The sequence below is a fragment of the Rhipicephalus microplus genome, chromosome 8 (genome assembly GCF_043290135.1).
Source record: "Rhipicephalus microplus isolate Deutch F79 chromosome 8, USDA_Rmic, whole genome shotgun sequence".
NCBI classification, from domain to species: Eukaryota; Metazoa; Arthropoda; class Arachnida; order Ixodida; family Ixodidae; genus Rhipicephalus; species Rhipicephalus microplus.
Genome location: NC_134707.1, coordinates 33,891,044 through 33,915,787, shown reverse-complemented (window position 1 = coordinate 33,915,787; position 24,744 = coordinate 33,891,044). Strand labels below are relative to the sequence as shown.

At 42.6% G+C, this 24,744-nt stretch overlaps 1 protein-coding gene across 3 annotated transcripts in view; it reads left to right on the top strand.

The window, feature by feature from the left end:
• The window catches only part of LOC119164359 (synaptotagmin-1-like), a 144,876-nt gene that overhangs the window by 53,087 nt on the left and 67,045 nt on the right, over positions 1–24,744 (top strand). For all 3 annotated transcript variants that reach the window (XM_075871502.1, XM_075871503.1, XM_037416534.2), the window contains exon 2: positions 23,970–24,509. In XM_075871502.1, the coding sequence (XP_075727617.1) occupies positions 23,975–24,509 (535 nt within the window). In that variant the 5' untranslated portion in view covers positions 23,970–23,974. The remainder of the gene's footprint in view (positions 1–23,969; positions 24,510–24,744) is intronic.

The window sequence follows — 24,744 nt, the reverse complement described above, 5'->3', positions numbered from 1 at the left end:
TCGCAACCCCTCCCCCCCCCCCCCTGCCCGAAATGTAGATGAATCGAGGTGTTTTGCCGAGGATAAACAATAAAAATGGGGGTTTTTCAATGCTTTCAACAAGTGTGCCCCCCTCCCCTATCATTCTTCTGAAAAACATTTCTGGCTATAGGCCTGCGTGGACAACGGTGCAACGTGTAGAACCCAATGGATGCTTTAGGACAGCTCGATGTCCTCTTAAGTGAAGTAGCCAATTGAGCTAGTTGGAACAAACTTAAACACCATCAGCGCAAAAAAAAAAGAACACGGAAACACAAGTGCCATAACCACTTACTTTTGAAATGCCTCGTATGTCATCTAACCCGATGTTGAACAAAAGCTGTGTTTTTTAATTGATCGTTTCTTCACTTTGCTCAGTGACCGCAGCAAATGAATAGCACGAAAGTATTTAAATGGGAAAGTTTCGCTCGCCTTGGTGCTTCCGCCAACATGTATTTCTCGTATTTCTTAATTCCTTCATTCGTTCAATAGTTAAAGGCTTCCATAGTATTTCCAGACACGATCGCACGCTTTAAGACTTGCTGCCAAGTGAGCTGTATATGCGGTAGACGTTCAAGGGTCATCGGCTGGATTCGAGGGAGTTTATGTCAACGACAAGTAAACAGCTCGAGGCTAGTGGTTTAATCTTAATTAACAACAAGTGTGGACAAGCGGACACGTTAGCTTAACATTGTGATCTTACTGAGTTGGCTAACTAATATGGAAATTTCTTTGGCGGTGTTTACTTACCATTGACCTGTTCGCATGCAGCACTGCGCATTGATGCACTCTCTTAAACACTTGAGGTAGTTTTCGGAGCTGAAAATACCTGCTTATACCATGGTGCAAGAAAACTCAGGTGTTTTCTTGCACCAGAAAACTCAGGTGCAAGAAAACTCAGGCCACAGTAGGTTCGGTCGTCCCGACGCACTCTGCTACGAGCCATTAGATGGCGCTGTGGTCAGCGGAGCCGTCGAAGTGGTGCTGGTGGCTTGAACTTGCTCTGCCTCACCAACGTCTTTACTCGTAGTGGTGGGAGTAAAGCCATAAAGCACGAATGAAGTTTGTTATTTCAGATTAAATGCAAAGTATACCAGGTTTAAGAATTCAATTATATGAAGGTGCCTCGTGAATGGTGTGAATGTCGTAAAATCAGGTCGATTGGGCAGCACTCAAAAACGATCGAATTCCGCTTGCACGCACATGTAGTTGTGTCTGTTCCAGTTGTTCATTCATGCAAAAAATTATGATCATCAAAATGCTAGCCAGAGTGCTTCAAGCAATTTCAACAGCCATCTATTGAGATATTATACGGGGTACCTTTTTATGTTATTAAATCTTGTTATATTATCAACAGTTGTGCGACCACATTGATAAGTCGCATCATATAGGTGTGCGCATGGGGGGAGGGAGGGCAGGGGGAATGCCCCTCTCCTTAGTTACCAGTACAAGAGAAAGGGGGAAAAATCTGCCTGAAACTCTAATTAGCAAGGTGGGGGAAGGGGCACGTTATGCTTCCGAAATCTGTTAGCTTCACTGTCTATTAAGCTTTACGCGGATAGTGCAAACGTCTTCGTTATTTTATTTTTGTGCATTATCTCTTCCCCAGCCACAATCCATAGCCTAATACCACGTGGAGATTCCAACATCCCCTTTAAGTTAGCGTCATTAAAATGTCACTGCCGACAGCTTCGAAAGACAAAATTGTCGTGGACAAAATATTAGCTCCGCCACAGGTTTTCTAAAGATCACGAAGATCTTTCGAAAAGCGCTTAGAGACACTTTGTCGGGACAGCTGTGTCAACAAAACATATAAATGCCACGAAGCGCCATTGAACTGGTTTGACTGATGAACTTTTATGAGATAACAAGTTGAGTTATGCCTCGCATCGATCCCGTGACAACAGGCTAGAAGAAATCCTGAGATCAATGTCCTCAAAGAAATTTCTCAATAAATTTACAAAGGACATCCCTTTGTTCTTCAAAGCGTACTACAGCTGGTTTTCTAAAACATAACGCCTGACTTTCAAAGGGTTTAAGGGTTTTTTACCTTTGACTCACTGCTTAGGGGTATACCGGCATGCTTTACACTCCCAACGTGCCACGAGACACTAAGAAGTTTGCCATGTATACGCGAGAGACGGTGATCATGCCGTTAAGGCGTCTTTTTTTTTTTTTGCGCACAAATACGTGTAGTGACAGACAGCTGAATGTATACCTGTATTGTTAGCTCACAGATTTTCGCACAGAAAATGACACAGATGTGAACAGATGTATAGGGTGGATCAATAGTTCCAAGTTCCCGCCGCCATAGGAATATATGGGACAGTTGCTTGGAAACTTCTGACAAGCCCTGTACGTTGCACTTCTGGAAATAGAAAACCAGTGGTTCGCTAGTTATTTTTGTAGGTTAGTTGTTGATTGAACGTTGCAGTACTGGGTTGAATGCTTCATTATTGGCAGTTTCCGCGTATTTATTGTTCTTTATCACTCCTTATTTTTAGAGCGGAGCATTTAGGCACCCGTTCCCGCAAAACAACTTCACCGTAGATAACATAAATGACCGGCATGAAAAATTGAATTGAGGAAAGAAATACGCAGGATCCAATAGAACTTCAACTGGAGTCCCCTGCGTCACAGTCGAGTATTGTACCACAGAGCCGAGCTCGCGCTTGAAGATCGTTTGCAGAAATATACCCAATGCAGGTGTCACTCCGGTCAAAAAAATGGCGTTGTCCTACGAAATATGGCGTCGCAAATGAGTAAAACAAGAACCAGTAATCACACGACGCTCATTGCGCAACGAGTATGTGGTTCAATGCTTTCCCCTCCCTCCAAAGTAATGAGTCATAATTCATCATCGTCATCAGCCTCATCAACACAGTTCAATGACACCTTACAGATGTGTAACGAACACATCGATCATCCAGAGTACAGCGAATAATGGCGCAGTGGGAGTGTCCTACTTTAGAAAAGATTTAACTTGTGGCATAGTCGACACCTTGCGGAAAGTGAAAGCTTAAAACACAGATGACCTTGCCCCAACAACAAGCTGCGCTGAGAATTTGCGTTAGGCTGTACCGTAATCTTCCGTGAATATTTTTTTCTACACTCAAAGCATTGGGCTTGGGTTGAGCCTCTGAAACTTATTTTTTTGTGCGTCACGTCTTCAAAAGTATACGCGGGGACTCTTTCTCGGACGGTACTTAAATTCCTGTGGAGTTGTACATATAGTAAACGCTATCCATTACACATTATCGCAAAGATACTGGATAGCATTACAAGACATTGACATCAACGTGCTGCGTATACTTAAGAAACTCTTTGAAATCACTTATGACAGGCAGCCAATCTATCAACCAAAAACCAATTTATTTGCATCAAAATATTTAATTTACGTTTCCACCAAACAATAAACTCACTTCTTTACAACACAAGCCCACAGTTTGTCTATTTCTTCTCCAAACACCAACGCCCTTTCAAGCGCATCACCACGCTGCTATCGTCGACAATTGTGGCAGCACCCGTGGTACTTTTTGTTTTCTATTTTTCAGACCATTATTACCGGACTGCTGCAAAACATTTCTATTACAAATACGGCGTCGATAGTTTTATACCCTGACTGGCACGAAAAGCATTCTCGGCATTCTCAGACAGATTGTATTTCCGCCTTTCCGACCGAGTGAATCAGATGGCGCCTGAAGTGTGCAGGCTCAAACAAAGACGGAATAGCTCTGCGCTTGCTATCTGAATACGCGAATGCGTAGCATACTCAGAATTGCCAGACTTGCTTTCATTTCGGGTGCCTATTCGCTTCCTCGCAGCTTCAACGAACAAGTGTCGTCAAAGGCAGAAATCAGTTGGAGTTCCACACTTGGTACCTGTAGCGTAGGGAAATAGAAGAGGAAGGAATTCTCCTCCCACGCAGTCATAATCATCGTTAAAGCGCACTGTTTCACCGTCTAATCCTTAACTGCACAGTGCGTTCAATGGTCGACTGCTCATCGCGTGGTTGTTTCGTAAGTGAATTGCTGAAGTGTGCGGGAAATTGAACTTGGTTACTTACGTATATGCAATATGTTGCCCTCCTCATAGTATCTCGTATGCGAACCATATACAATGATCTTCTCAATAATTGTGCTGAGTGGATGATGGATGCCTCAAGCAATTGCTTGTCATGTTGCTAGAGTCAACGTTCTAGCAAGGGTCCCGCCTCCGTAAGATCTCGAAGAAGGCGTCTCATTGTCTGAATGTCGACTTCACTGTGCTTTTTTTCTGTTTCGTTTCCTCTTATGGTGGCATATCCCATTCGTGACATATTTCTTATCTCGCATAAGGATAAAAACTAAGAAGAACATATCCTGAATTCGTCTTGCAGTGGGTATGAACGTGATAAAAATGTCCGCGTCGGTGATATAATTGTAACTGCGCTCATCTTCTCACTCTAGGATCGTCGGTTCACTCCCAGTCGCGAAAGGCGAACTGCAAGAAGCCCGTGTGCCATCCGATCTCATTGCACATTAAAAAAAAGCACCATATGGTCGAAAGGTCCTCAGCTTCATAGCAGCACGCCTCTTTATTATATTTTGATTTCGGCACTCATAACAAACCTTAGTTACCTTAGGAACTACCTTAGGAACTACCTTAGGAACTACCTTAGGAACCTTAGGAACTACCTTAGGAACTACCTTAGGAACTACCTTAAGAACCGCATCTTGTTTGACATTCATTGTAACTCTGCACCTTTGGTATAGGTACTGTGCACGTAGTGTCCACGACGGCATTTTCTACGTACAAATGCTGTGTGGGAAAGACTTCTGGGCATGCGCTGTATATGTGATATGCGGTGTTATGACGTATACGCGACGCGGTTACGGGCACTATACGCACGCACTGCTGAAACTCGCTGCTGTTGACGAGTTGTCGCCTGGCGCAAAGCCTGCTGTGCTCGCGTCATGTGCCTGTTGTTCTGCTGTCACGCGTGGTGCATTCATGTCGTATATGAAGGTCGAGTGCTCCAACATTGCGGCTATGAAGCCGTCCAAGTGGATAATGTCTCCGTACTTTGTTTCGAATTGAGACCATATGCATAGTGCAGATATGTTCTGGAGACGCAACGTAAGCGTGCGGAGCGAATGTGACCCATATACTTAGCTTACCAGCTGCGGAGTCCTTTCCAACAGTGGTTGATAGGTTCTACTCTATTAGCATCAAACAGGCGCGTAAATATTCATCTCTTTTCGTCCTATATTTTTTTCTTCTTCCGAAATGGTCTAGGGAAGTATTGAACAGTGTCAGTTAAGTAGGTTTCTTCCAGTGGCCTAAATATCCACAGATCTTTTATCGAGACCAATTTATTTTCACAGCTGGAGTATTGTTTCATGATCTCTATAGAAGAAGACAGCTGTAGTGCAAGTGCAATGCATATCAAAGGCGTAATCCGCAAACACACGAAACAGGAATTTCGGATAATGCCCCGGTCATATCTGTCTCAACGCTAATAGATGTCAGAGATAAATAGACGTTCATATCTCTAAGCGCGCATTAGGAAAAATTTAAATTTCGACGCCTTATAAAATGGCCAGAGAATTTATGTTGATGTTCTTGAATTAATGACGAGGAGATAAGAAAGGCAGGATGGTCGAGGAGATCCAGTAACATGTTAATTATGCTAAGACATGGCTCGGCTCTGGTGTAGCGTGGTTTATTTATAGATAATTAAATATGCAGAAATGCATCGTTCTACAAAAATGAGGCAAAAGGAAACCGAATATATGTGCCTTCATGGAGCCCTGCAATCCTAGTTATGAAAACGGGACCGTAGTAAGCTCAGTCAGGCCAACGTTGTGATAGCTCACTATGAATGTATCACTAAAGAGTTTCGCAAGACATATGACAATGGCTTGTTGCCACCCCATATTCCTGAAATTAACGTGTAATGTTAAAACTTTGGAATTTCGCGAAATACACCTGAGTGAATAAAAGAAAATTCTTTCTACCCGCTGGTTGTAAGGACATGCATGGGAACAACAGACACACCTGGAGTGGAAATTAGCGCGATAACAAGCTTCCATACCGGGACAGGTTATAGTTATCCCTACTGTTATTTCTCAGTATGCTAATGTTGCATTGACATGGACAAAATCATTTGTTTATTTGTTTATTTGTTCGCCTGCTTGCTTGCTTTTCGTTTGTTTATAAAGCACTCTCGACAAGCGAGGAAACACAGAAGTAGATATCTGCGCTATGAATAAGAGCTCTTTCGTCACACCAATGCTCATATCAGTAAGAAAAGTCAAAGAACCTTACTAACAGTTTCGTGAATTCAGGGACTCGAACATCGCCTCCAGTATTATTCTGAAGGTAATCCACGATGCTTCTCGGGGAAAAAAAAGTATTGCAACCCTTTTCGTGCTCGCAAGCTAGTTCGAAGCCAACAGATGATCGGACCAATGATTAGGGAACTCACCATATTCCGTTCAGTAATATGAACTCCCAATGTCATTCAACTATTGAATTTCCTGAAGATTTAACGCTTAAGAAATTACAGAGGCTGGAATCAAAATACGCGCAATATACATTTCGGGAAATAGGTGCACAAGATGCCCCCGTCAGCAACAGCACCGAATGTTCTTTCGAGAACTTTGAAGCGGTGTTTTGATACGTAGCAATATTTAGCAGCAGAAAGAGACCACGTTTTTGTATTCGAGTTATGTATGTCATCGCGACAAACTTGCCCCTGTTTCCCTCTGTTGAAACGGCCTTCAGAATTTGAGAACGTTTGCGATTTTTCTGCTAAAGCCGGTGGTCTGACATTCGTATTTTACTAAGGTGGAGGGGCGTGTGTTTCTGCTCAAGATTAAAAAAAAATGGCATATTTCAGAGATGCTTCGTTATTAGATACTCCTTAAGACTTCCCCGATCAAGAGTTTCGAGAGTTCGCAAGTTTCGCGAATCGGTAATAGAATGTCAACACCCTAAAAACGAGATTCTTCGTTCAGACAGGCGCGGTAACAATCGCTGAGGAAGTTTTTATTTATCTATCTTTCTGTCTTTTTTTTTTCTGAGAGTTCTCAGTCACCAGAAATTCCCTATACTTCTCGGCACTTTAATCTGCTTAGCGTGGAGAACGAGGGTGTTGGAAATGGTTCGCTTAAATATTTGCGACACTTTTGACTCGAGTGTCGAAAGCGCTCAAACGCTTCTGATGCGACCCGCGTTTCGACGATGATACCTCAGCGAAGTTTTCCACGCGCGTCGCTAAAAGAGAAAGGCACGACTATCGAAGGCTGAAGTGGGTCACGTGATAGCAGAGAGAACTTCAAAAACTTGTTTTCATATTCCGCTTTCCTTCTTTGGCACCGAGTACGCCAGGAAAACATATCTGTCAGGTGACACTGCCATACAGTCAGTGCATCTTCTCCACGGAATTTCAGAAGCTGAATATAATCTCGAATCCCAAAGAACTCAGAGTGTCTTAGCAATGGAGCCAAAATAGAACAAAATGGAACAAAAAGGAACTTCAAATTGGTAAGACAGGTAGCTCCACAATCAAACTTATTACGTTATGACTTTCTTTTCAGCAACAAAGGGCACGCAATAGTGTAGCTTCACGTATGCACCTGAAAATATGTGTAAAAGTTGTTTTGTATGGTTTGCGACATTCAGTTTGGATCGCTCACTTACGAAGAATGAGGTTTTGTATAAATTGGCTGTACGAAGCAGTCGTATCTATAAACTTAGCGCAAAATTTCAGCGGGGCATTCATTTTATTGCAGCGGTGCGTCATACTTTGTGTTCTACGGTTGTAAAGGAGATAGCCTTTTCTTAGCATGGCGTATACATTCTTAACGCCCATGGCCACTAATGGTGTCTCGCTTCGAATGAGCGCTGCAAGGTCTAATCACCGAGCCATCGCTACCTATTCCTGGTCCTTGGTATTTGTGCTTTAAACTTCCGTTTATGTCTACACTAGCTTTGCGTAGTGCAAACGCATTAGCGTGCAATAAGTTTGTTATTGCGTCATACCACACGAAGCTCGTTGAACCTTGTGAGTTCCTGCCCTCCACTAACATGATTGCTAAAGCCACAGTTTACCCGCATGTTACCTCTGACCTGGCTGAAAACGTTTCATTGTATGAGTTGGTTGCGAAAGAATATATTGATTTAGAAGAACAAAAGACTGTTTTCCTGCTTCGTTCCCGCGATGAGGCTCTCCCTTGAGCTCCGTGCTCCTTTCTCGTGGGGTCATTACCCTGACATTATTTGTCGGGAATTTTTCGTACAGCTTCAGCGCCCTACACAACATATATTCCCCACACATTTGTTGAAGTCAATGTTTAAGTCAGTGAGGTCTGTTGAAGTGGAGTGTTTGTTGAAATCAGTCACATGTTTGTTGAAGTCAGTGACGTCGATTGAAGTCAGTGTTGAAGTCAGAAACAAACGAAGTAAGTAAAAAAAAGCATTATTTTTCACCACGCATGACCTGACAACAACGACGTGTGTTTACATGGCAAATACTTCGGAAGTTGTTCATTAATACGCGCAAATACTTCACAAGTTATACACAAGTTCCCTGGTATTTCTCAAGTTTTCACGAGCGTTCACTCACAAAGGAAACGCTATTCGCAGTACTTGGCAGCCGGCTGCATGCTATCACGATAAACCAATTAAGATGTTTCATAGCACGTTGTCATGTAGCAGATTTTTCTTCTATAGCATTGCTCGACGGAGACAATTATTTCGTTGCATTGCCACGGCGTTTTGGTCCTTTGATTCTTATGTCAAAAATGGCTTCTAGTTCGCATTACATGTACAACCAGTCCCTGCTTTTTTCCAAATACATCTGTAGAGTGTCGCAGCTGTCTAGTGTGCATAGCGTCGTAGCGTGTTTCTGAGATTACGAGCAGCAATAGACAGTGACCTCATTGATTGTAGAGCAGCAAGTGGACACGTGACGTAACAATCGCGCCGTCTGTTGCGTTATACACTCTCTATATTTGTCGGTGGAACTGTTCCATGTCCCGCTTTTATTCCAACTAAAGTATCTACGTGACCGGCAAAAAAGAAATCATGACCTATTAATGAACCAGTGACCTGGATGCGACACGATTAAACCTGAATAGGCGGGTGACTGCAGTTTGTGGAACGCTAGCTTGATGAAGGCCTCGCTATGAATATTGTGCAGCTGTTCGGGATGTGGATACGACATACATGCGTGATGATATTTGTCCCAGAAAGTCATTCCTAAATAGTCAAGTCCACAAGCCAAGCTTATCACATATTTCAGTTCGGTTACATGATTGGAATAGTACAGAAGAGGTCCCAAAGTTTACGCCAAACTGACAGGACGACCTGCTAAGGTCTTATGTACTGCTATTTTTGTCTTTTGTTATTTAGTTTATCCAAAGTCTTCCACTATATCAGCTCCACAGCCATATCGTAGCTCTAGCAAATACAATTTCATGACTTCTTTATAATCAACATGTGCACGCGCCATGCATTCGAGGCTAAATAAGTGAACAAAATATTTCGAGAATTTCGTTGCCTAAACCACAATATCCATATTATGTATGATGTATCGTATACCACCACGGAATAGTTTTACATCCTGTCGTTCTTCAAAGTTTGCTTGTACATTCAGCTCTTCCTCGGTGGCCCTGCGTTGTAACCTAGCTTCGTGCTCAAGCAGCAAAGCGCCGTAGCCAGATGACAACACGAGAAATTTAAATAGGCAGATATAGATCCTCAACTGAAGAGAGCGCCAGATATCCTATAGGCTGCTCGCTGGATTCCGATTTGCACTATATATAGCGTTTGGAGCAAAACCCTGATACGGCACATAAGTGTCGAAAGAAAGGCGCATAATGTCAAAATATTTGAGTCATTTGCTTCAAATGCCTGTAACGTTGTATATTTTGGCACCACATGCTCTTTATTTCTTTGGCTCTTTATTTCTGCAATAAACTCAATGTATTTTCAATGTGCGGCAGATCGAGCCATTGCAATAAGCTAAAGTCTGCAGCTCCAACGCAATTTGTTTCCTTATTATAGGAATGGCAGTCTAATGTCGTTAACTTGTGAAGGGAGCAAGCATCGCGTTATCGTGCACTTAAATATAATAATAATATTAACAATATTATCTAGTGTTTTACGTCCGAAAACCAGGATATGGTTATGAGAGACGCCATAGGGCAGGGCTCCGAAAATTTTGACCATCTGATGCTCTTTAACGTGCGCTGACACCGCACAACACATGGGCCTCGACAATTTCGCTTCCACCTAAATGCCACCGCCACGGTCGGAATCGAACCCGCGACCTTCAAGTCAGCAGCACAGCACCGAAACCACTAATCCACCATGGCGGACCACACTTATCTTATATAAGGCTTCTTCAAGATCTCCTCATTGTCAACATTAACTACGTCTCATCAGTTCACCTTATGTTGGTAATTGGCCGCCTAAAATACGTTTATACATTTGTTCACTTTAACGGCCATTGTTTACTACCTATTATCGGTGAATAAACGTTTAACTGCGGACATTCATTACTGGTTCATTCATTCATGGTTGAACGATTTATACATTTGTTCACTTTAACGGCCATTGTTTACTACCTATTATCGGTGAATAAACGCTTAACTGCGGACATTCATTACTGGTTCATTCATTCATAGTTGAACGTTGAGCCAGGTTGCTGAATTGCTTCGGTTGACAAACGGACAAGTCGAAGGACAGGCAGGCCCAAATTTTTGCGTTGAAGTGTCTCATGAAAAACTATGCTCAATTAAAAAGTCAAGCTTCAGCGTTATAGAATTTCAGTTTGTCCGCAGACTTCTTTGCATTATTTCTATAGCGGATACCGTGGCTGTAAGCGTAAGAGGTCGTACAGATGGCGCCAACTGGCGAGGTTGAGAAGAGCCAAGCAAGCATAGAGTTGTCATTTCAGGAGCATAGTGCATTCTACGTTTTACACTGGCGTAAATTTTAGGCAATGGTCTACTAGCGAATGAGTCGCATTTAAATATTTTTTTCTCTCTCAACAATGCTGCGTTCAAACGAAGAAGCCTGTCTACGATTGTGGTTGCACGAAGTGTCACAAGATGTCGACGGTAACTCGCTATCGCGTATGAGACAAGCCAGAAACGCCTTTAACCCTAAAGGTTGAAGGCATCAGATCAGTTCATACGAAGGTCCTTCATCCTGTACCAAACAGTGTAATTCTCCAAGATTTCGCGGCTGCCTGCAAACTGTCTCGACTGTTTTACCAACGTCACTCGTGAACGCTCAACTAAAATCTTCTCCGAATCCATCACGTATTCTCCTTCAAAGAGACTCTCGGCTTTAACGTTTCGAGTAGCAGGCTGGAAAGAAGGACGGCTGGCAGGCAGGCTGGCTCTCTTGAAACGTCTCCTCAGTTATTCCATGTGACTCTACGCACGAACAGGAAGTAAATGCACTCGGAAGGCCGATACGAGGCACACGTGGAAGCCCTATTAAGATATCTCTTCGGCTGGAGAACGCGGATATCCGCCTCCGCTGGGCCTGCTAATGAGTTGTGGGAGTACTTTCGGCTTGTCTGTAACGCTGGGCCCACACAGGCGGGCACGCTGTGGCTCACCCTTCGTTGTTGGGAACACTGACAAAGCGCGTAAGCCGCTGTGCTTGCGAGTCAAAGGAACCTTTTGTTTCGCTCTTGCTTTTAACCAACGTGCTGGTGCGTTATCATCATAGGGGAACTTACCGTTCAACGCGCCCCGACTGAAAGTACAGTGAATCAGTACTGACAGTCCCCAACAATGTGAGCCAAGAGCTGCTCTAGCGAGCTACAAATGACCTGATTTAACCAATACGTTGCTATATACGGTAGCATTTCCAACAATTTGCCCACTTAACGTCACTGCAGCACGGGGGCGTGGGCAAAAATACTTATGCTGGGCAGCTCTTGCCAATGGTCCTTTCTCGCTCTGCATGCAATGGCCTAAACATAATTCGGGGGGAGAGGGGAGCCACGGGCCTGGTGTATCAGCCCCCCGCTGCGCCACTGGTATAGTGACAACCGAAGTCATCTTCTATCATAAAGCAGTACGTCAGTGAAAACCCCAGTTAGCGAAATATGGAGGTTTTAGTGCTTACAACCACGATCTCTAGACGTCTTCCGCTTTAGTCCACTGACGTAGCATACTAGCATTGACGGGAAAGAAGCTTTGGCAAATAGCCAGCGAGATTTCAGCACTTTTTCTTTGTTTAGCCAAATATTTTAAAAAATATTCTTTTGACCTAAACAGAAACAAATAAGGGGTAATCTTGAATTTCATGCGCCTTCGTTTTATCCGAGAAGGTGAAAGAGAATTTCCTTGTTTGACATTTATTAAATGAATTGCCGCTAAGTTTCTTAAGATAGTAAACCTGGTGTTACTATCACATTCTCGATAGTTTCTCCGAGGATATGCGAGTACTGAACCCATATAATATGCAACGCATCGCAGACTTCAAAGGTACATAGAGGGAACTTTCCCGACTAGCTTCTCAAATCACGTAGCCAAACGCAGGGTCTACTCTGTGTCGCGATTGAGGCGCAGAGTGCCAGCTGACGTCTGTCGGGCACCGGCAAAACACTGCATGTTAGCATGTTGACTGCTTGGAGATTACGAAGAACTTAGCCACCCCACCTCTGAATATAGTCGGTCTGAAGATGTAAAAGTTATAAGATATATAAGATGTTCTGACAGAAACCCATCTGGTCGGGAACTATAGCATAACAGAATTTTAAAAAAAAAGGACAATGACCACGAGAAACAACATGAAAGAAAGATGTTCCTGCTCCACTGACAGGAACATTTCTCACAATTTCTCCCGTTGTGAAGAAGGCTGAACAATGCAATGTTCCCGTCAAAGGATCTGAAATGAGTTTTTCTTTTCGTGTCTTTTCAATTGAATTGAATTGAATTGAATTAAGTTTATTGCGCTACAAGTTTGCGAGGAGACCAGACGAAAAAGCTGCACTGAGCAGCTTGAGGAGAACCTGGCCATTTCTAAAACTGAGCGGTTACAGTAGTTCAAGCCATGCCTCATACCTAATGCATGAACAGAACAGCAGAAACAGTTAGCAAACATGGTATGAAATAATGGACAAGAGTATTGTGTAAACATTTGAAAAACCGAGGGAAAGAATTCCCGTAGGGATAAAGACAGCGAAAGAAAACAAAAACAAAAGGAAAACAACTGGTGAACCTACGGCGACACAGGCACTCATACGAATATGCCACGTAGGCTTTTTAGCGACAGAGTGAATACATCGAGACCATTCTCTTTCTGTAACCGATTTAAAATAGTCGGTATACAAAACTGTAGCATTTGGTGACCGTATACAATTCTGGTTTTGTTCAAAATCCAGGGTTCTTTATGACGTAATTTATAAAAGCAGTTATGCTGCTGTAAAAATGCTAGTACAATTATAGAGTTATCTTTCTTAATTTTGCTCAGTATATACATGCGACAAAGCCTACATGTGTACAAAGATTCAATTTTTATGGTGCTCAGCTTTGTGAACAAAGGAGCAGTATATGCCAAAAAGATGGTACCCTAGAAACAAAGCGTGCAGCTCTTTTTTGTAGTACCTTGAGTCGCTCAACAATTTCGTCTGTAGTTGTCCCCCAGACTGGAATTCCGTAATGAACCAAAGGAACATTAAATTATATAGAGTTTTGTTAATGAATGTGGGAAGATAACTGCAATGGTGACGCATAGCACCTACTGCTCTAGGTAATTTAATAACCAAGTAATTCACAACGCACTTTTATGACATATTTACAGGAAAATATACGCCAAGTGATTTGAAAGATGGCAGAATTTTTATTTCAGTATCGTTTATTTAATGGGGTTTAATCGAAATTGTTTATTACGCGGATGAAACATTACTGCTATTATTTTTCCTACATTATTTTAAGATATTTGCTCGCCACCCAATTGTGTATACTTGCAAGCGTTTTATTGGCTCAATTTAACATTTCAGAACCTAAGTCATCCTTCAAAAACATGCTTGTATTGTCTACATAAATTACGCACATTGCCGAAGGGTCAATATTTACGACGTCATTGATATAAAATATCAAAAAGTACGTACCCTATATACTCCCCTGCGGCACGCCTGTTGTTATGAGTTTCAACTCTGAATGGTCCCCAGCTGTATCTACGAATTGGCATCTGTGCTGAAGGTAGGATGTAATTACAAAATAAGCTACACCTCGGGTACCATAGTGATGAAGTTTTTTAAGTAAAACAATACGACTTATATAAGGTCAAAGGCCTTTGAAAAATCAAGAAAAACATCAAGCACCATTTCTTTTTCCTCAAAATTTTGCAATAAACTTTTCTTGGGTCATAAGGGCTAATTCAGTTGACCTGTTTCTTTTGAAAACCGTATTGCGCAGGACTTATGATACTAAAGTCGTCAGTGAACGAACAAAACCGCTCCAATATAACTTTTTCTAAATCTCTCGAAAAACAGGCAGCACTGATACGGGACGGCAATTTAAAAGATGATTCTTCTCGCCTTTTTTTGAATATTACTGTGACATTTGCAGTCTGCATACTTCGAGGAAAAACGCCTGTAGGCAAACAAAGATTAAAAATGTACTCTAGGCAAGATGCAGTTATGTCGATGACAAATTTCACCGGCGCTATATGAATACGGAAAGCATCAGCAGCTCTGCTTTTACTTAATGATAAGAATGAAGCAATAACTTCTTGCGTTGTTACACCCCTTAGAAATAATGGCTGAGAATTCTATAGGCCCATGTATGAATACCATATAGGTACCCGTAGGTCCCCGTATATCACGTGGCAAATCCCCCATATACAGATAATTACATGCGGGAGTCGCTTCTTCTCATATCATAATATGGATGGCACCACCATGTTTTACACCTCATTTGCTGTTATTTTTAGTAGGATTCTTTTTTAAGCAGTTTGTCTAAGATATATCATGGCATGATGCTGTAAGTTAAAAAAAAAACTTGGCCTTTTTAAGTGCTGATATACCGAGCTCGCTGTATGAACTCTTTTGCATTGTGGTTTATTTAGATTGGCACGGCCGGGTTAGCGTTAGGGAGCCTATCTTCTTTTTTCTTAATACAGAATGCCATAGTATGTCAGCCACTACCGCTATGCACTGTCGTTGGGTTATTTATTACTAACGTCATCCAATCACCCCACCTCAGCTTGACTTATGTAAAAAGGTGTACCACTGCTTCGCAAGACAGATTATGAAGGACTACCCTTTAGCGCTATGAAAAATAAAACATATGGACGTCATTGTTAGGCTGGACTACGTCCACTGCTGACGTCATCATTTTTCTTCTTGTTTTGTGCACATTGTTTTATATCACGAATCTTTTAAATGCGAAGCAGCTTTTTAACCAGCCTGTGTAACGCTGTCCGTCCGTGTCTCCGTGCCAACGTGCCGCACCGCGTTCCACTCACCGCAGTTGTTGGAACGATGCAGAGTAGGTCAAGTAGCAGCTGTGCGTGGACGTCACTCTCTCCCTCACCCGCAGCAGCTCCCGGCTACTCCTAACGCATGTTGGTGGTGTTGCTTCTCCACCCACTCGCAATACACTTCTCACTCACTTCACCCTCTTCACCGCCCGCAACGCTCGACGAGTGAAAACACACTTTCGGCTCGTTTATCTGCGATGAAACTTACACGAAACCCAACCCGCATCCCATTTCTTTGCGTTTCAAATAAACGTTTACTCGAGTAAAGGCTACACCGAGTTTCGCTTCGAACCCTTCTTCCAGCACAAGCGTCGACGCCCGTTTCAGCCGTGTCAACGGCATGTGCACCGCTGCTGCTTCGCATTTCATCATGGTTTTCTTCCGGGAGATAGTGCATAATCTTTTATACGTAGCACCTGCCTTCATTATTCATTCATAGTACTCATTTCAAATGAACTTAATCAAAACAATCAAGCGAGGACCATACTGGTGGACCGTATAGTATTCGTGAATCTTTTGTTATTTATAGTTTGCTCAGCCTGCATTACACTTTTTAAATCGCAGCACTGGTAACTAACTTGTCGCTATAAATTAAAAACCCAATGTAACCACCATCTCATAACTACGTCACTACGTTTGCAACTGCTTCCTTCATCTCGTTTTTTTTATTGTCGACATCGGCAATCGACGAATTATAATAGTGCAATACGTCACTGTCCTCGTCGTTAATTTCTTGTGACTGGCCCCCGCAGAAGACCTTTCCTTTACACCACCTGTCATAGTGAGTACTTTCTCAAAGTTTTTTTTTTTTGGGGGGGTGGGTGCATTTGTTAATTCTGTATGCATCAATCAATTCATAATAGAAATGGCAATGAGAAATCGCAGAAGTCATGTATGTCCTCAGTGTGTTCCTTCATCATCGCGCTAGTTTTGCCACGTCTGATAGGAATCATCACTTCATGCCATGGTTAAAATACACTATATACTGTGGAAACAAACTTGTGCATTGTCCAAAACAGGAAACTATGTGTATGTATATTCACAAAGTGAGTGCCCTAAGGCCGACTCTATCACGTAACAAAAAAAAAAAGAAAAAAACTCACTTAGTCTCACCATCACTTTTAGTTTATATATCGCACATTGGCCATAAGGTTTTCGTGATGTTTTTCTTTTGTGATGTTTTTCTGCGTATAGGTACAACTGCCGCGTTGGGAAATTGTAAAACAGCTTAGAATGCTTGTCCGTCTTAAAAATAATGCAGAAACAATATCTAATAGGGTTCCCGAAAAACAATTTAGTGGATCAAGCAAAGACACAAAAATACAGTATAAAAGTGAAATGGGCTTGTAAGAATATATTGTAGAACGGCTAGGCCTAACATGACCAATTTGTTTAAGTTAGAATAAGCTAGGCAGAGCTCAGCTTGGCTAGCTTTAGCTATATGCCTGAACCGGTTAGGAGGGGCCTGGCTCAGTTTGCTCTGATTAAGTTAGATTCAGTTAGGTTAGGCAAAGGCTAGCTTACATTATGACATTATGACAGTATTGGAGCGTTTACTCGACTTATCAGGCAACCCCAAGTTGGCGAACCAACACAAAATGACACAAGATCACGCGTATTAAAGCGCAAACTCTTTTTCATGCCTCTGTAAGAGGACGCACGGGGTAGAAAGTAATAACTTACGCATCTTTTTTCTTCTTTGAACTACTAGCGTAAGGCGAGCTAATTTTCAACTCACCAAGTGTAACATTACTGGGGCTGAAATTAATCTGGTCTATCCTGCATTTATAACTAGATGAAATAGCTTCGAAACGGACGTATACACCCCTGGTAGACTGGTAATATGCAAAACTATGTTTATTAGCGGTTACAGAGAACTCCTGCTCTCATACGTTCACGTCTAAGGCTTCCCAAGCACTAACTTCTCAAACGTTCGCGTGTTTTGAACTTTCCGCTTCTCTCTTGCGTTGCTACGGAATCCTCCGACATCACAATAATGATAACTAATTAAAGCAATTTAAGTAAAGTGCCGCATCTCTTTTGTTGATGTCGTAGTAAAGATTATAGTTCAGCACTGTAGCCACAATTCGAGCCCTGCTCGAGGCTCGACCTTGAGCTGCCTAGCTTGTATTTCTAACGCTGGTGTTTCGACGCAACTGCTGCTTATTGCCCGGTGTTTCTAATATATTTTGATGGAGACTCTGGGTACCGGGACACACTGGCGGATAGTCCTGTGGTTGCGTGAAAACAGCGTCGTTAAGCATCACGAATGGCAGATTTCGGGTGCGCAGTCCTAGAGCCGGGGAAAACCACAGCAACCTCCACCGAAATGTAATGGCAACACTGGGTAACATAGGTTAGGTAGCTCCAGCTTCAGCCTCCCGTAGGGCGGGCGATGTTGCTGCAGCTTTGGGCATCCCTCATCACTAAAGTCTGCATTTTCAGTTTGGTCTTTTTGTTTAACCTTTTTTCTCGTTTTTGTCCCATACTTTATCCTCCAGCTTTCAAACACAATCACATCGATCTGGTAAAAAAAAAGTTAAAATATATCGCGACACTGCTTTAATGAAAGATCTTCTGGATTTGAGGCTTATCTTGGACTTGACACTCTGCACTGGCTATATTCAATGTGCTAATTCAAACAAAAGTTTTCTTGATAGCGTGTCGGTGGACGATCATTGAAGAAGAGTCGATGCAGTTAAGCTAGTTAGGTTCCTGCCACCTTCATTCAACGTTCTTTACTGCGGAGGAAAGCTAATTTTGGATAATTAGGCATCCCCAATTTTACCATTTGTCGGATTTAGTTACGAAGACTATAAACACGTTCGTGGTTAAATTTACATGCATTTATGCACTGCTGTCGTCGAATAATCAGTATTTTGGTAGGAGTATTTTTCCCTTTGTAGGCATGCACGAGAACCAAGTCCTCAGTAAAACAGATTGCAACGTGTACCGTATTTCACCCGCTCTTTGCTTCATCGTTGACAAGAGTTCTTCCTACCAACCATATATACCGCGCAGGCTTCTCAGAAAAGCCATTGCATGCGCGAAAATCAACGACACGGTGTTAGGAATGTATTGAACCTAATTTTGATGAGTTTCGTCAAGAACCGGCGTATTACTTTAAAAACACCGAAAGTTAAAATAGTTGTGCTAGTAATGCCACCCAGTTCAAGAACCCTTCAAACGTGGTTAGATGCATTTTGTTCATAACACCAGACTATATTTCGTGTTCTGTTTCAGACACCAGGCTGGTGTCTTCTGGTGAATACAACAGCCTCTTATGTTTTGCTCTGCCGTGGGCACCAGAACCAACTCGTGCATCGGGACTTTGCACGATGACGGTGCTGAGCCAGGGTAATACGATGAGTTCCAGTTAGCAGACTTATGCCAGCAATGTCACCGAACTAAAAAATCGCCCAGAGTAAGTTTGACGCGTTTTTCAGGTTAACACTAGGCTATACTTCTTCTGTTTCACAGACCAGGCTGGCGTGGTGTTTTCTGGTGAATACAACAGCTAGTTGCGTTTTGTTTTGGTGTGCACCAGAGCAAGCTGGTGCACCATAAATCTGCACAATGACGTTGCTCAAAGAGTGATTTGTTGTCATCAAGTGACCTTCTTAAGATTACTTTCCTAATCACGTATTGCCAGCAGGCAGTCTCACTCGTGAAATGTGAAACCTTGAAGCCCTGAAAAAAAAAAATTTCAAGACATGCATTCCTGGCTTTTAATACTTCATTTAGGCTTTGTTTTCTTTAACGCCACAGCGTATATTTATATGAACGTTTACTATCATGGTCGTGGTTATTTCATTTACCGGATATTTTTTCGATATTTGCGATTTTTTACTAAGTCAATCTGACTGCTACGCTATGTATTCACTAGTATACCAACTATACGTTTTACGGGCTATAATTGGTGTTCTAAATTATTGAACTCTATATGCTCAATGTTCGACACCCCCAAGCGCTAAGTTGTAGCCGCCGCCTGATTTGCGCGCCAACATCTCCTTACATCATGTCAATGAGAAAAGAAATACGGCGGCACAGATGCAGCACATTCGGTATTATAAGGCAGAGAACTATGCAGCCATGTCAAAACAAAACAGTCGCTTTCGGGGAAGTTCTGACTGTAATTAGCGTTCCAGAAGTTTTGTAGTGTTATCTTCTGCGAATTCATTTATTCCTTGTGTCCGCAAACACCGACGCACCATCGCTCAAGCTTGAACTGGGTGGTTGTAGAACTCTAACGTTGTGCCATTCATACGAATTGAACTTTCAGGGCAACGCTGAATCATTTGCCTCTAATGCTTCTCTAACCGCAGGTTGTAAAGCATGCGCTAATTGTTGCCGATGGCTCCTCCAATCAAATCAACGCGCACCTGCACGAAAGAGGCGTACTCAATGGCGACGTTGCATGTCTTGATCGAGATCATTTATTCATGCGTGCGCCAAATGGCTTCGTTGAAAGAGTTGCAGCTCTGCCTTTCGCAACGTTAAGGCCACCTGGGAATAACACAATAATCGCTTTTCATGAATTACACCTATTGTAAGCTAGTTATCACATCGCGAAACTATATATTGAGATCAGTTCGAGGAGTTTATGGTTGGTTTCGTGTAGTTTCTTTACGTCTGTATTCACAGTCTGGGCATAAACTTACCGCACACTTCTCTATAATACACACATAGCACAGCTATTTTTTTTTTGAGAAAATTAAAACAGAGCTGTTGTTAGATACCTTCGATTACAAAAAACCACAGAAATTAATCAGGTACCACAACTTCGCAAACTGAATAGATGCTTTCCGAATTGCAATCACAAATTCTGTGATGGTATTTTTTCGTTTTTTTTTTCAACACGAGGAAAAATTATTTCACAATTGGCAGCATCGTAATTTTATTCATAATCTAAAGCGCACTCAATTGGTTCCGTAACTAAAAGAAACTGTACTACAATTTTTAACTATCTCCGCTTCACGTCAGCTGCTCAACTGCTCGTAACAATTCTCATCAGATTCATTCATTCATTCATTCATTCATTCATTCATTCGTTCATTCTATTTACCATCAAAGCCATGTGGCATTATTGAGGGGAGTGGTTACAAGTTTACAAGGAACAAAATACAGAATGAAAATAAGTTATTGAACAAACAAAAACTCCTCATTATACAATATCAGCTGCGTGAGGACAACCACTTCAATACAATATGAACATAATACATAAAAATGCATAAGATAATGCATTGTACACTTTTGAATTATACAAAATTATGTAATCCTTGACGAAAAAGATTGTTCATATTAACAGTAATTAGTAATAGTAATATTGATTAGTATGAATGACCAATAAAAACACTGCGAGTTGCGAAAGGCAATGCCAACCTTATGACGGTGGTCGATACGATGAGATATGTACTGAAGATTGAGGATTAGTTGGTAATGAAAGACGGTATGATAGAATATTTTGTGAAAAGTTGCCGGGCGGGTCCCATTTGCTGATGTACGAGGTATGAATGATCGATAAAAACACTGCGAGTTGCGTAATTCAATGCCAACCTTATGACGGTGGTCGACACGATGAGGTATGTACTGAGGATTGAGGATTAGTTGGTAATGAAAGACGGTATGATAGAATATTTTGTGAAAAGTTGCCGGGCGGGTCCCATTTGCTGATGTACGAGGTATGAATGATCGATAAAAACACTGCGAGTTGCGTAATGCAATGCCAACCTTATGACGGTGGTCGACACGATGAGGTATGTACTGAGGATTGAGGATTAGTTGGGAATGAAGGACGGGATGATAGATTATTTTGTGAAAAGTGGCCAGGCGGGATATCTTACGACGGGGTGCAAGTGAAGGGAGGCCTAGATTGGATTTCATTGAAGTTATACTGGCAATGCGATTATAGTTGCGCAGTATGAAACGGTCGAAGTTATTTTGTAAAAGTTCGACGGAAGCGATCAAGTTATCGTGGTAAGGATCCCACACAGAAGAGGCATATTCGAGTTTGGATTTTACCAATGTTTTACATAGGAGCAATTTTAATGGTGATGGTGCTTTTGAAAAGTTATGACGTATGCAGCCTAGCATGCGATTGGCTTTATTAGTAATGTATTTGATGTGAGGTGCCCAAGATAGGTCTGTCGGGATAAGAACACCCCAGTATTTATACGAGTTGACCGGATCGAGCGGGATGTTGTTTAAGTAGTATGTTGGCGGGGTGTTGGGTGATCTTGTTATGCGCATTACCTTACATTTGCCAATGTTCAAGTCCATTCGTCATGTGCTGCACCTGGTTGTTGCGGTGTTAAGATCAGATTGAAAGAATGAAATGACATTATCATTGGTTTTTTCTCAAAAAATGACGCAACTATCTTCAAAAAATATGTATGTTAGAAGAAATAGAAGACCTGAGGTCGTGAATATAAATAAGAAAGAGAAGCGGACCGAGGACTGACCTGAGTACCGAGGACCGACCTTGCGGTACTCGTGAGTGGACCGCTGGAGATGACGAATTGTGATTGTTAGCAGTAACGTACTGAATCCTGTTAGATAGAAAACACTCAATCCACTTCAGTAAATTACTGTCAAAGTTTAGTAGGCTCAATTTGAAAAGTAGTAGTTGGTGACAGACTTTGTCGAAAGCCTTACTCAAGTCTAAAAAAATACAGTCGGCGTATGATGATCGGTCCGAAATCTGATGCAGTTTGTGAGTGAATGACACGAGTTGTGTATCGCATGAAAAATGTTTGCGGAAGCAATGTTGTGCATGTATAAAAAAAGAGTTAGATTCAAGAAAGGTAATGAAATTGGTTCTAATAGTTTACAGGAAGTGCTCGTTAGAGAAATTGGGCAATAGTTATTCAGGGAGTGTTTCTTACCCGATTTAAAAATTGACACTATCTTCCCTATTTTCCATTGCGTAAAAATGGTTGATGTATCTAAGGATTGCTGAAAGATTTTTGATAGTATCAAAATTTAGAACCGATGTCATGGCCAAAAGAAGAGTGAATGGGCAAGTTATTTAAAGGTTTAGCAATACCGGAAAGAATCGATAAAAACTGGGGGCATGACGATATAGTCGGAGTTCTGCGCATGAGGCAGAATGACGTTACCAACTAAAAAATGTTGTTTTTGAAAGTGTCATTAGGAAGATCGGCACACATGTTTGTAGGAACTGGATTGTCAAATTGATGTACTAGAATTATGGTGGTATCTAGCAAAGGTTAATTACGCGCCTAAATTTGCGTACATTGTTTGAGAGCGTTTCTGGCTGTGTACGAGAAAGAAAGTGAAACTTGGAGGATTTCAGGGCGGCAACGTAAGCATTGTGTGCAGTCTTGTAAACCACCCAAAGTTCTTCAGTGGGTGTTAGTCGGGCAGATTTGTAAAGTTGTTTTTTTTTTTTGTCAGATAGCCACCTGCTGTAGGCGTTGTACCATGGTGCCTTCTGATTAGAGATGATTATACGGTCAGGAATGTATTTTTCATCTACTTTTGCAGCGAAAAGATCCAAGTTCGCTTGTACACAGCAATCACCGCATTGAGAAAAAAAAGGAGTCAATAAAATTAGACAATTCAGCATTAATGACATTGAAATGTCCTCTTTTGAAATCGCACATTACCGTTTCCTCATTAGTTCGTTTGGGAGGTGACATTTTAAGGTGAAAATCAACCAGGCAATGATCACTGATAGCGGGTAGATAAGTGATTTCAGAAGCTAAGGTGGGTGTGTTAGTCAAAAATTAGGTAAAGTGTATTTAAAGCAGTACTCGTTACTCTTATGATCCAGCCTCACATGAGTGCATCATTTCCTTGCATGCATTTCAAAGTTGCGTAAACATGCCGTACTTTTCTAGCGCATTGGCTGATTCAGTAATGCTAACGTGGTCCCGTATTGCATCAACCTGACATTGAGTGAGGCGGAAATATTTAGCCGCACTCATATTTCGTTGTCATGTTTAACGTATGAACTTCGTAACGAAATGAACTTCGAATCCCGCGTCACTGCATTTCGGAAACAAGAAACACAACCGCGCCGCTGATCTCGTAACTAGAGCTCTTGATGGCCCCTGCGAAGACTCTGTCACCCATGCGGACTATCCGTCAGGACGCCTGTTTATAGCCTTCATCCCCATAACTTGCGTGGTTTACATTAGCAGTAGTTTCAAGGGATGTTGGTTGGCTTCCTTGCCTACTACAAAGGCACATGCCATTTCTTTGCCTACGGCGTAAATCCAGAACATTTTTTCCGGCTGCATTCTACTAAGGATATACTTGTACAATATGAAATTCACTCATAGTTCGTTGTTGTCACTGGAAAGAAACGGGGTCACATTGATGAATGTGTTGGTTTGACCATTAAGACGTTTGAAACTTGTCGTTTTCACTGTAGTTTTTTCACGTGCTACACTTCATTCTTTACTTCAATTCTTTTTTTTTTTTCACAGACGACATGGCACCTCGGGACCAAGCGGCGTCTATCGACGGGCTGCTGATGCGGCTACGCAAGGCAGTCGCGCCCGCCCTGGAGCCCAGAGCCAGCGTCCCTGCTGCACCGCATGCCGCCCGTGCTCCAGCGGCGCCCCAACCAGCCGCGCCCGCTCCGGCAGCTCCAGTGGCTGCTCCCGCCCCAGAACCCACGCCGCCAACCGTAGCAGCCGGTGTCGGAGCGGCTGCCGCAGGTGCTGTCGCCGCCGGTGCCGCTCCGTCAGGTGGGGCACCGGCTGCAGTACCTGCCGCGCCAGCCGTGCCAGCCGCACCGGCGGCCGCACCGGCTGCCGGGGTAGTTGCAGTGCCGGCTGCCGGAGTGGTTTCAGCACCAGCCGGCGCCGGAGTAGTTGCAGCACCGGCAGCCGCCGGTGCCGCCACTGGCTCGGCGGCAGCTGCCGGAGCGGCCGCGCCGAACAACGTGACGGCCGTAGTGGCTGCTGCTCCAGAAGAAGAGGTCTTAGAGGAGATGCTGCACAAAGCCTCCGACCTTACGCACAGTGAGTCGTGCATATCTTCTTGTATGCATGATGTATCAGCATGGTTTATCACCACTAAAACATGTTATAGTTGCTATTGAAGAGCTTTATATAGGCATGTGAGCTACTTGGAAGGAAGGAAGAACAAGAAAAGAGAAGACAGGGAAGTTAACCAGGCACATGCCCAGTTTGTAGCCCTGTGCATTGGGAACGGGAAAAAGGAAGTATAAACATAAAAGAGACAGAAAAGAGAAGA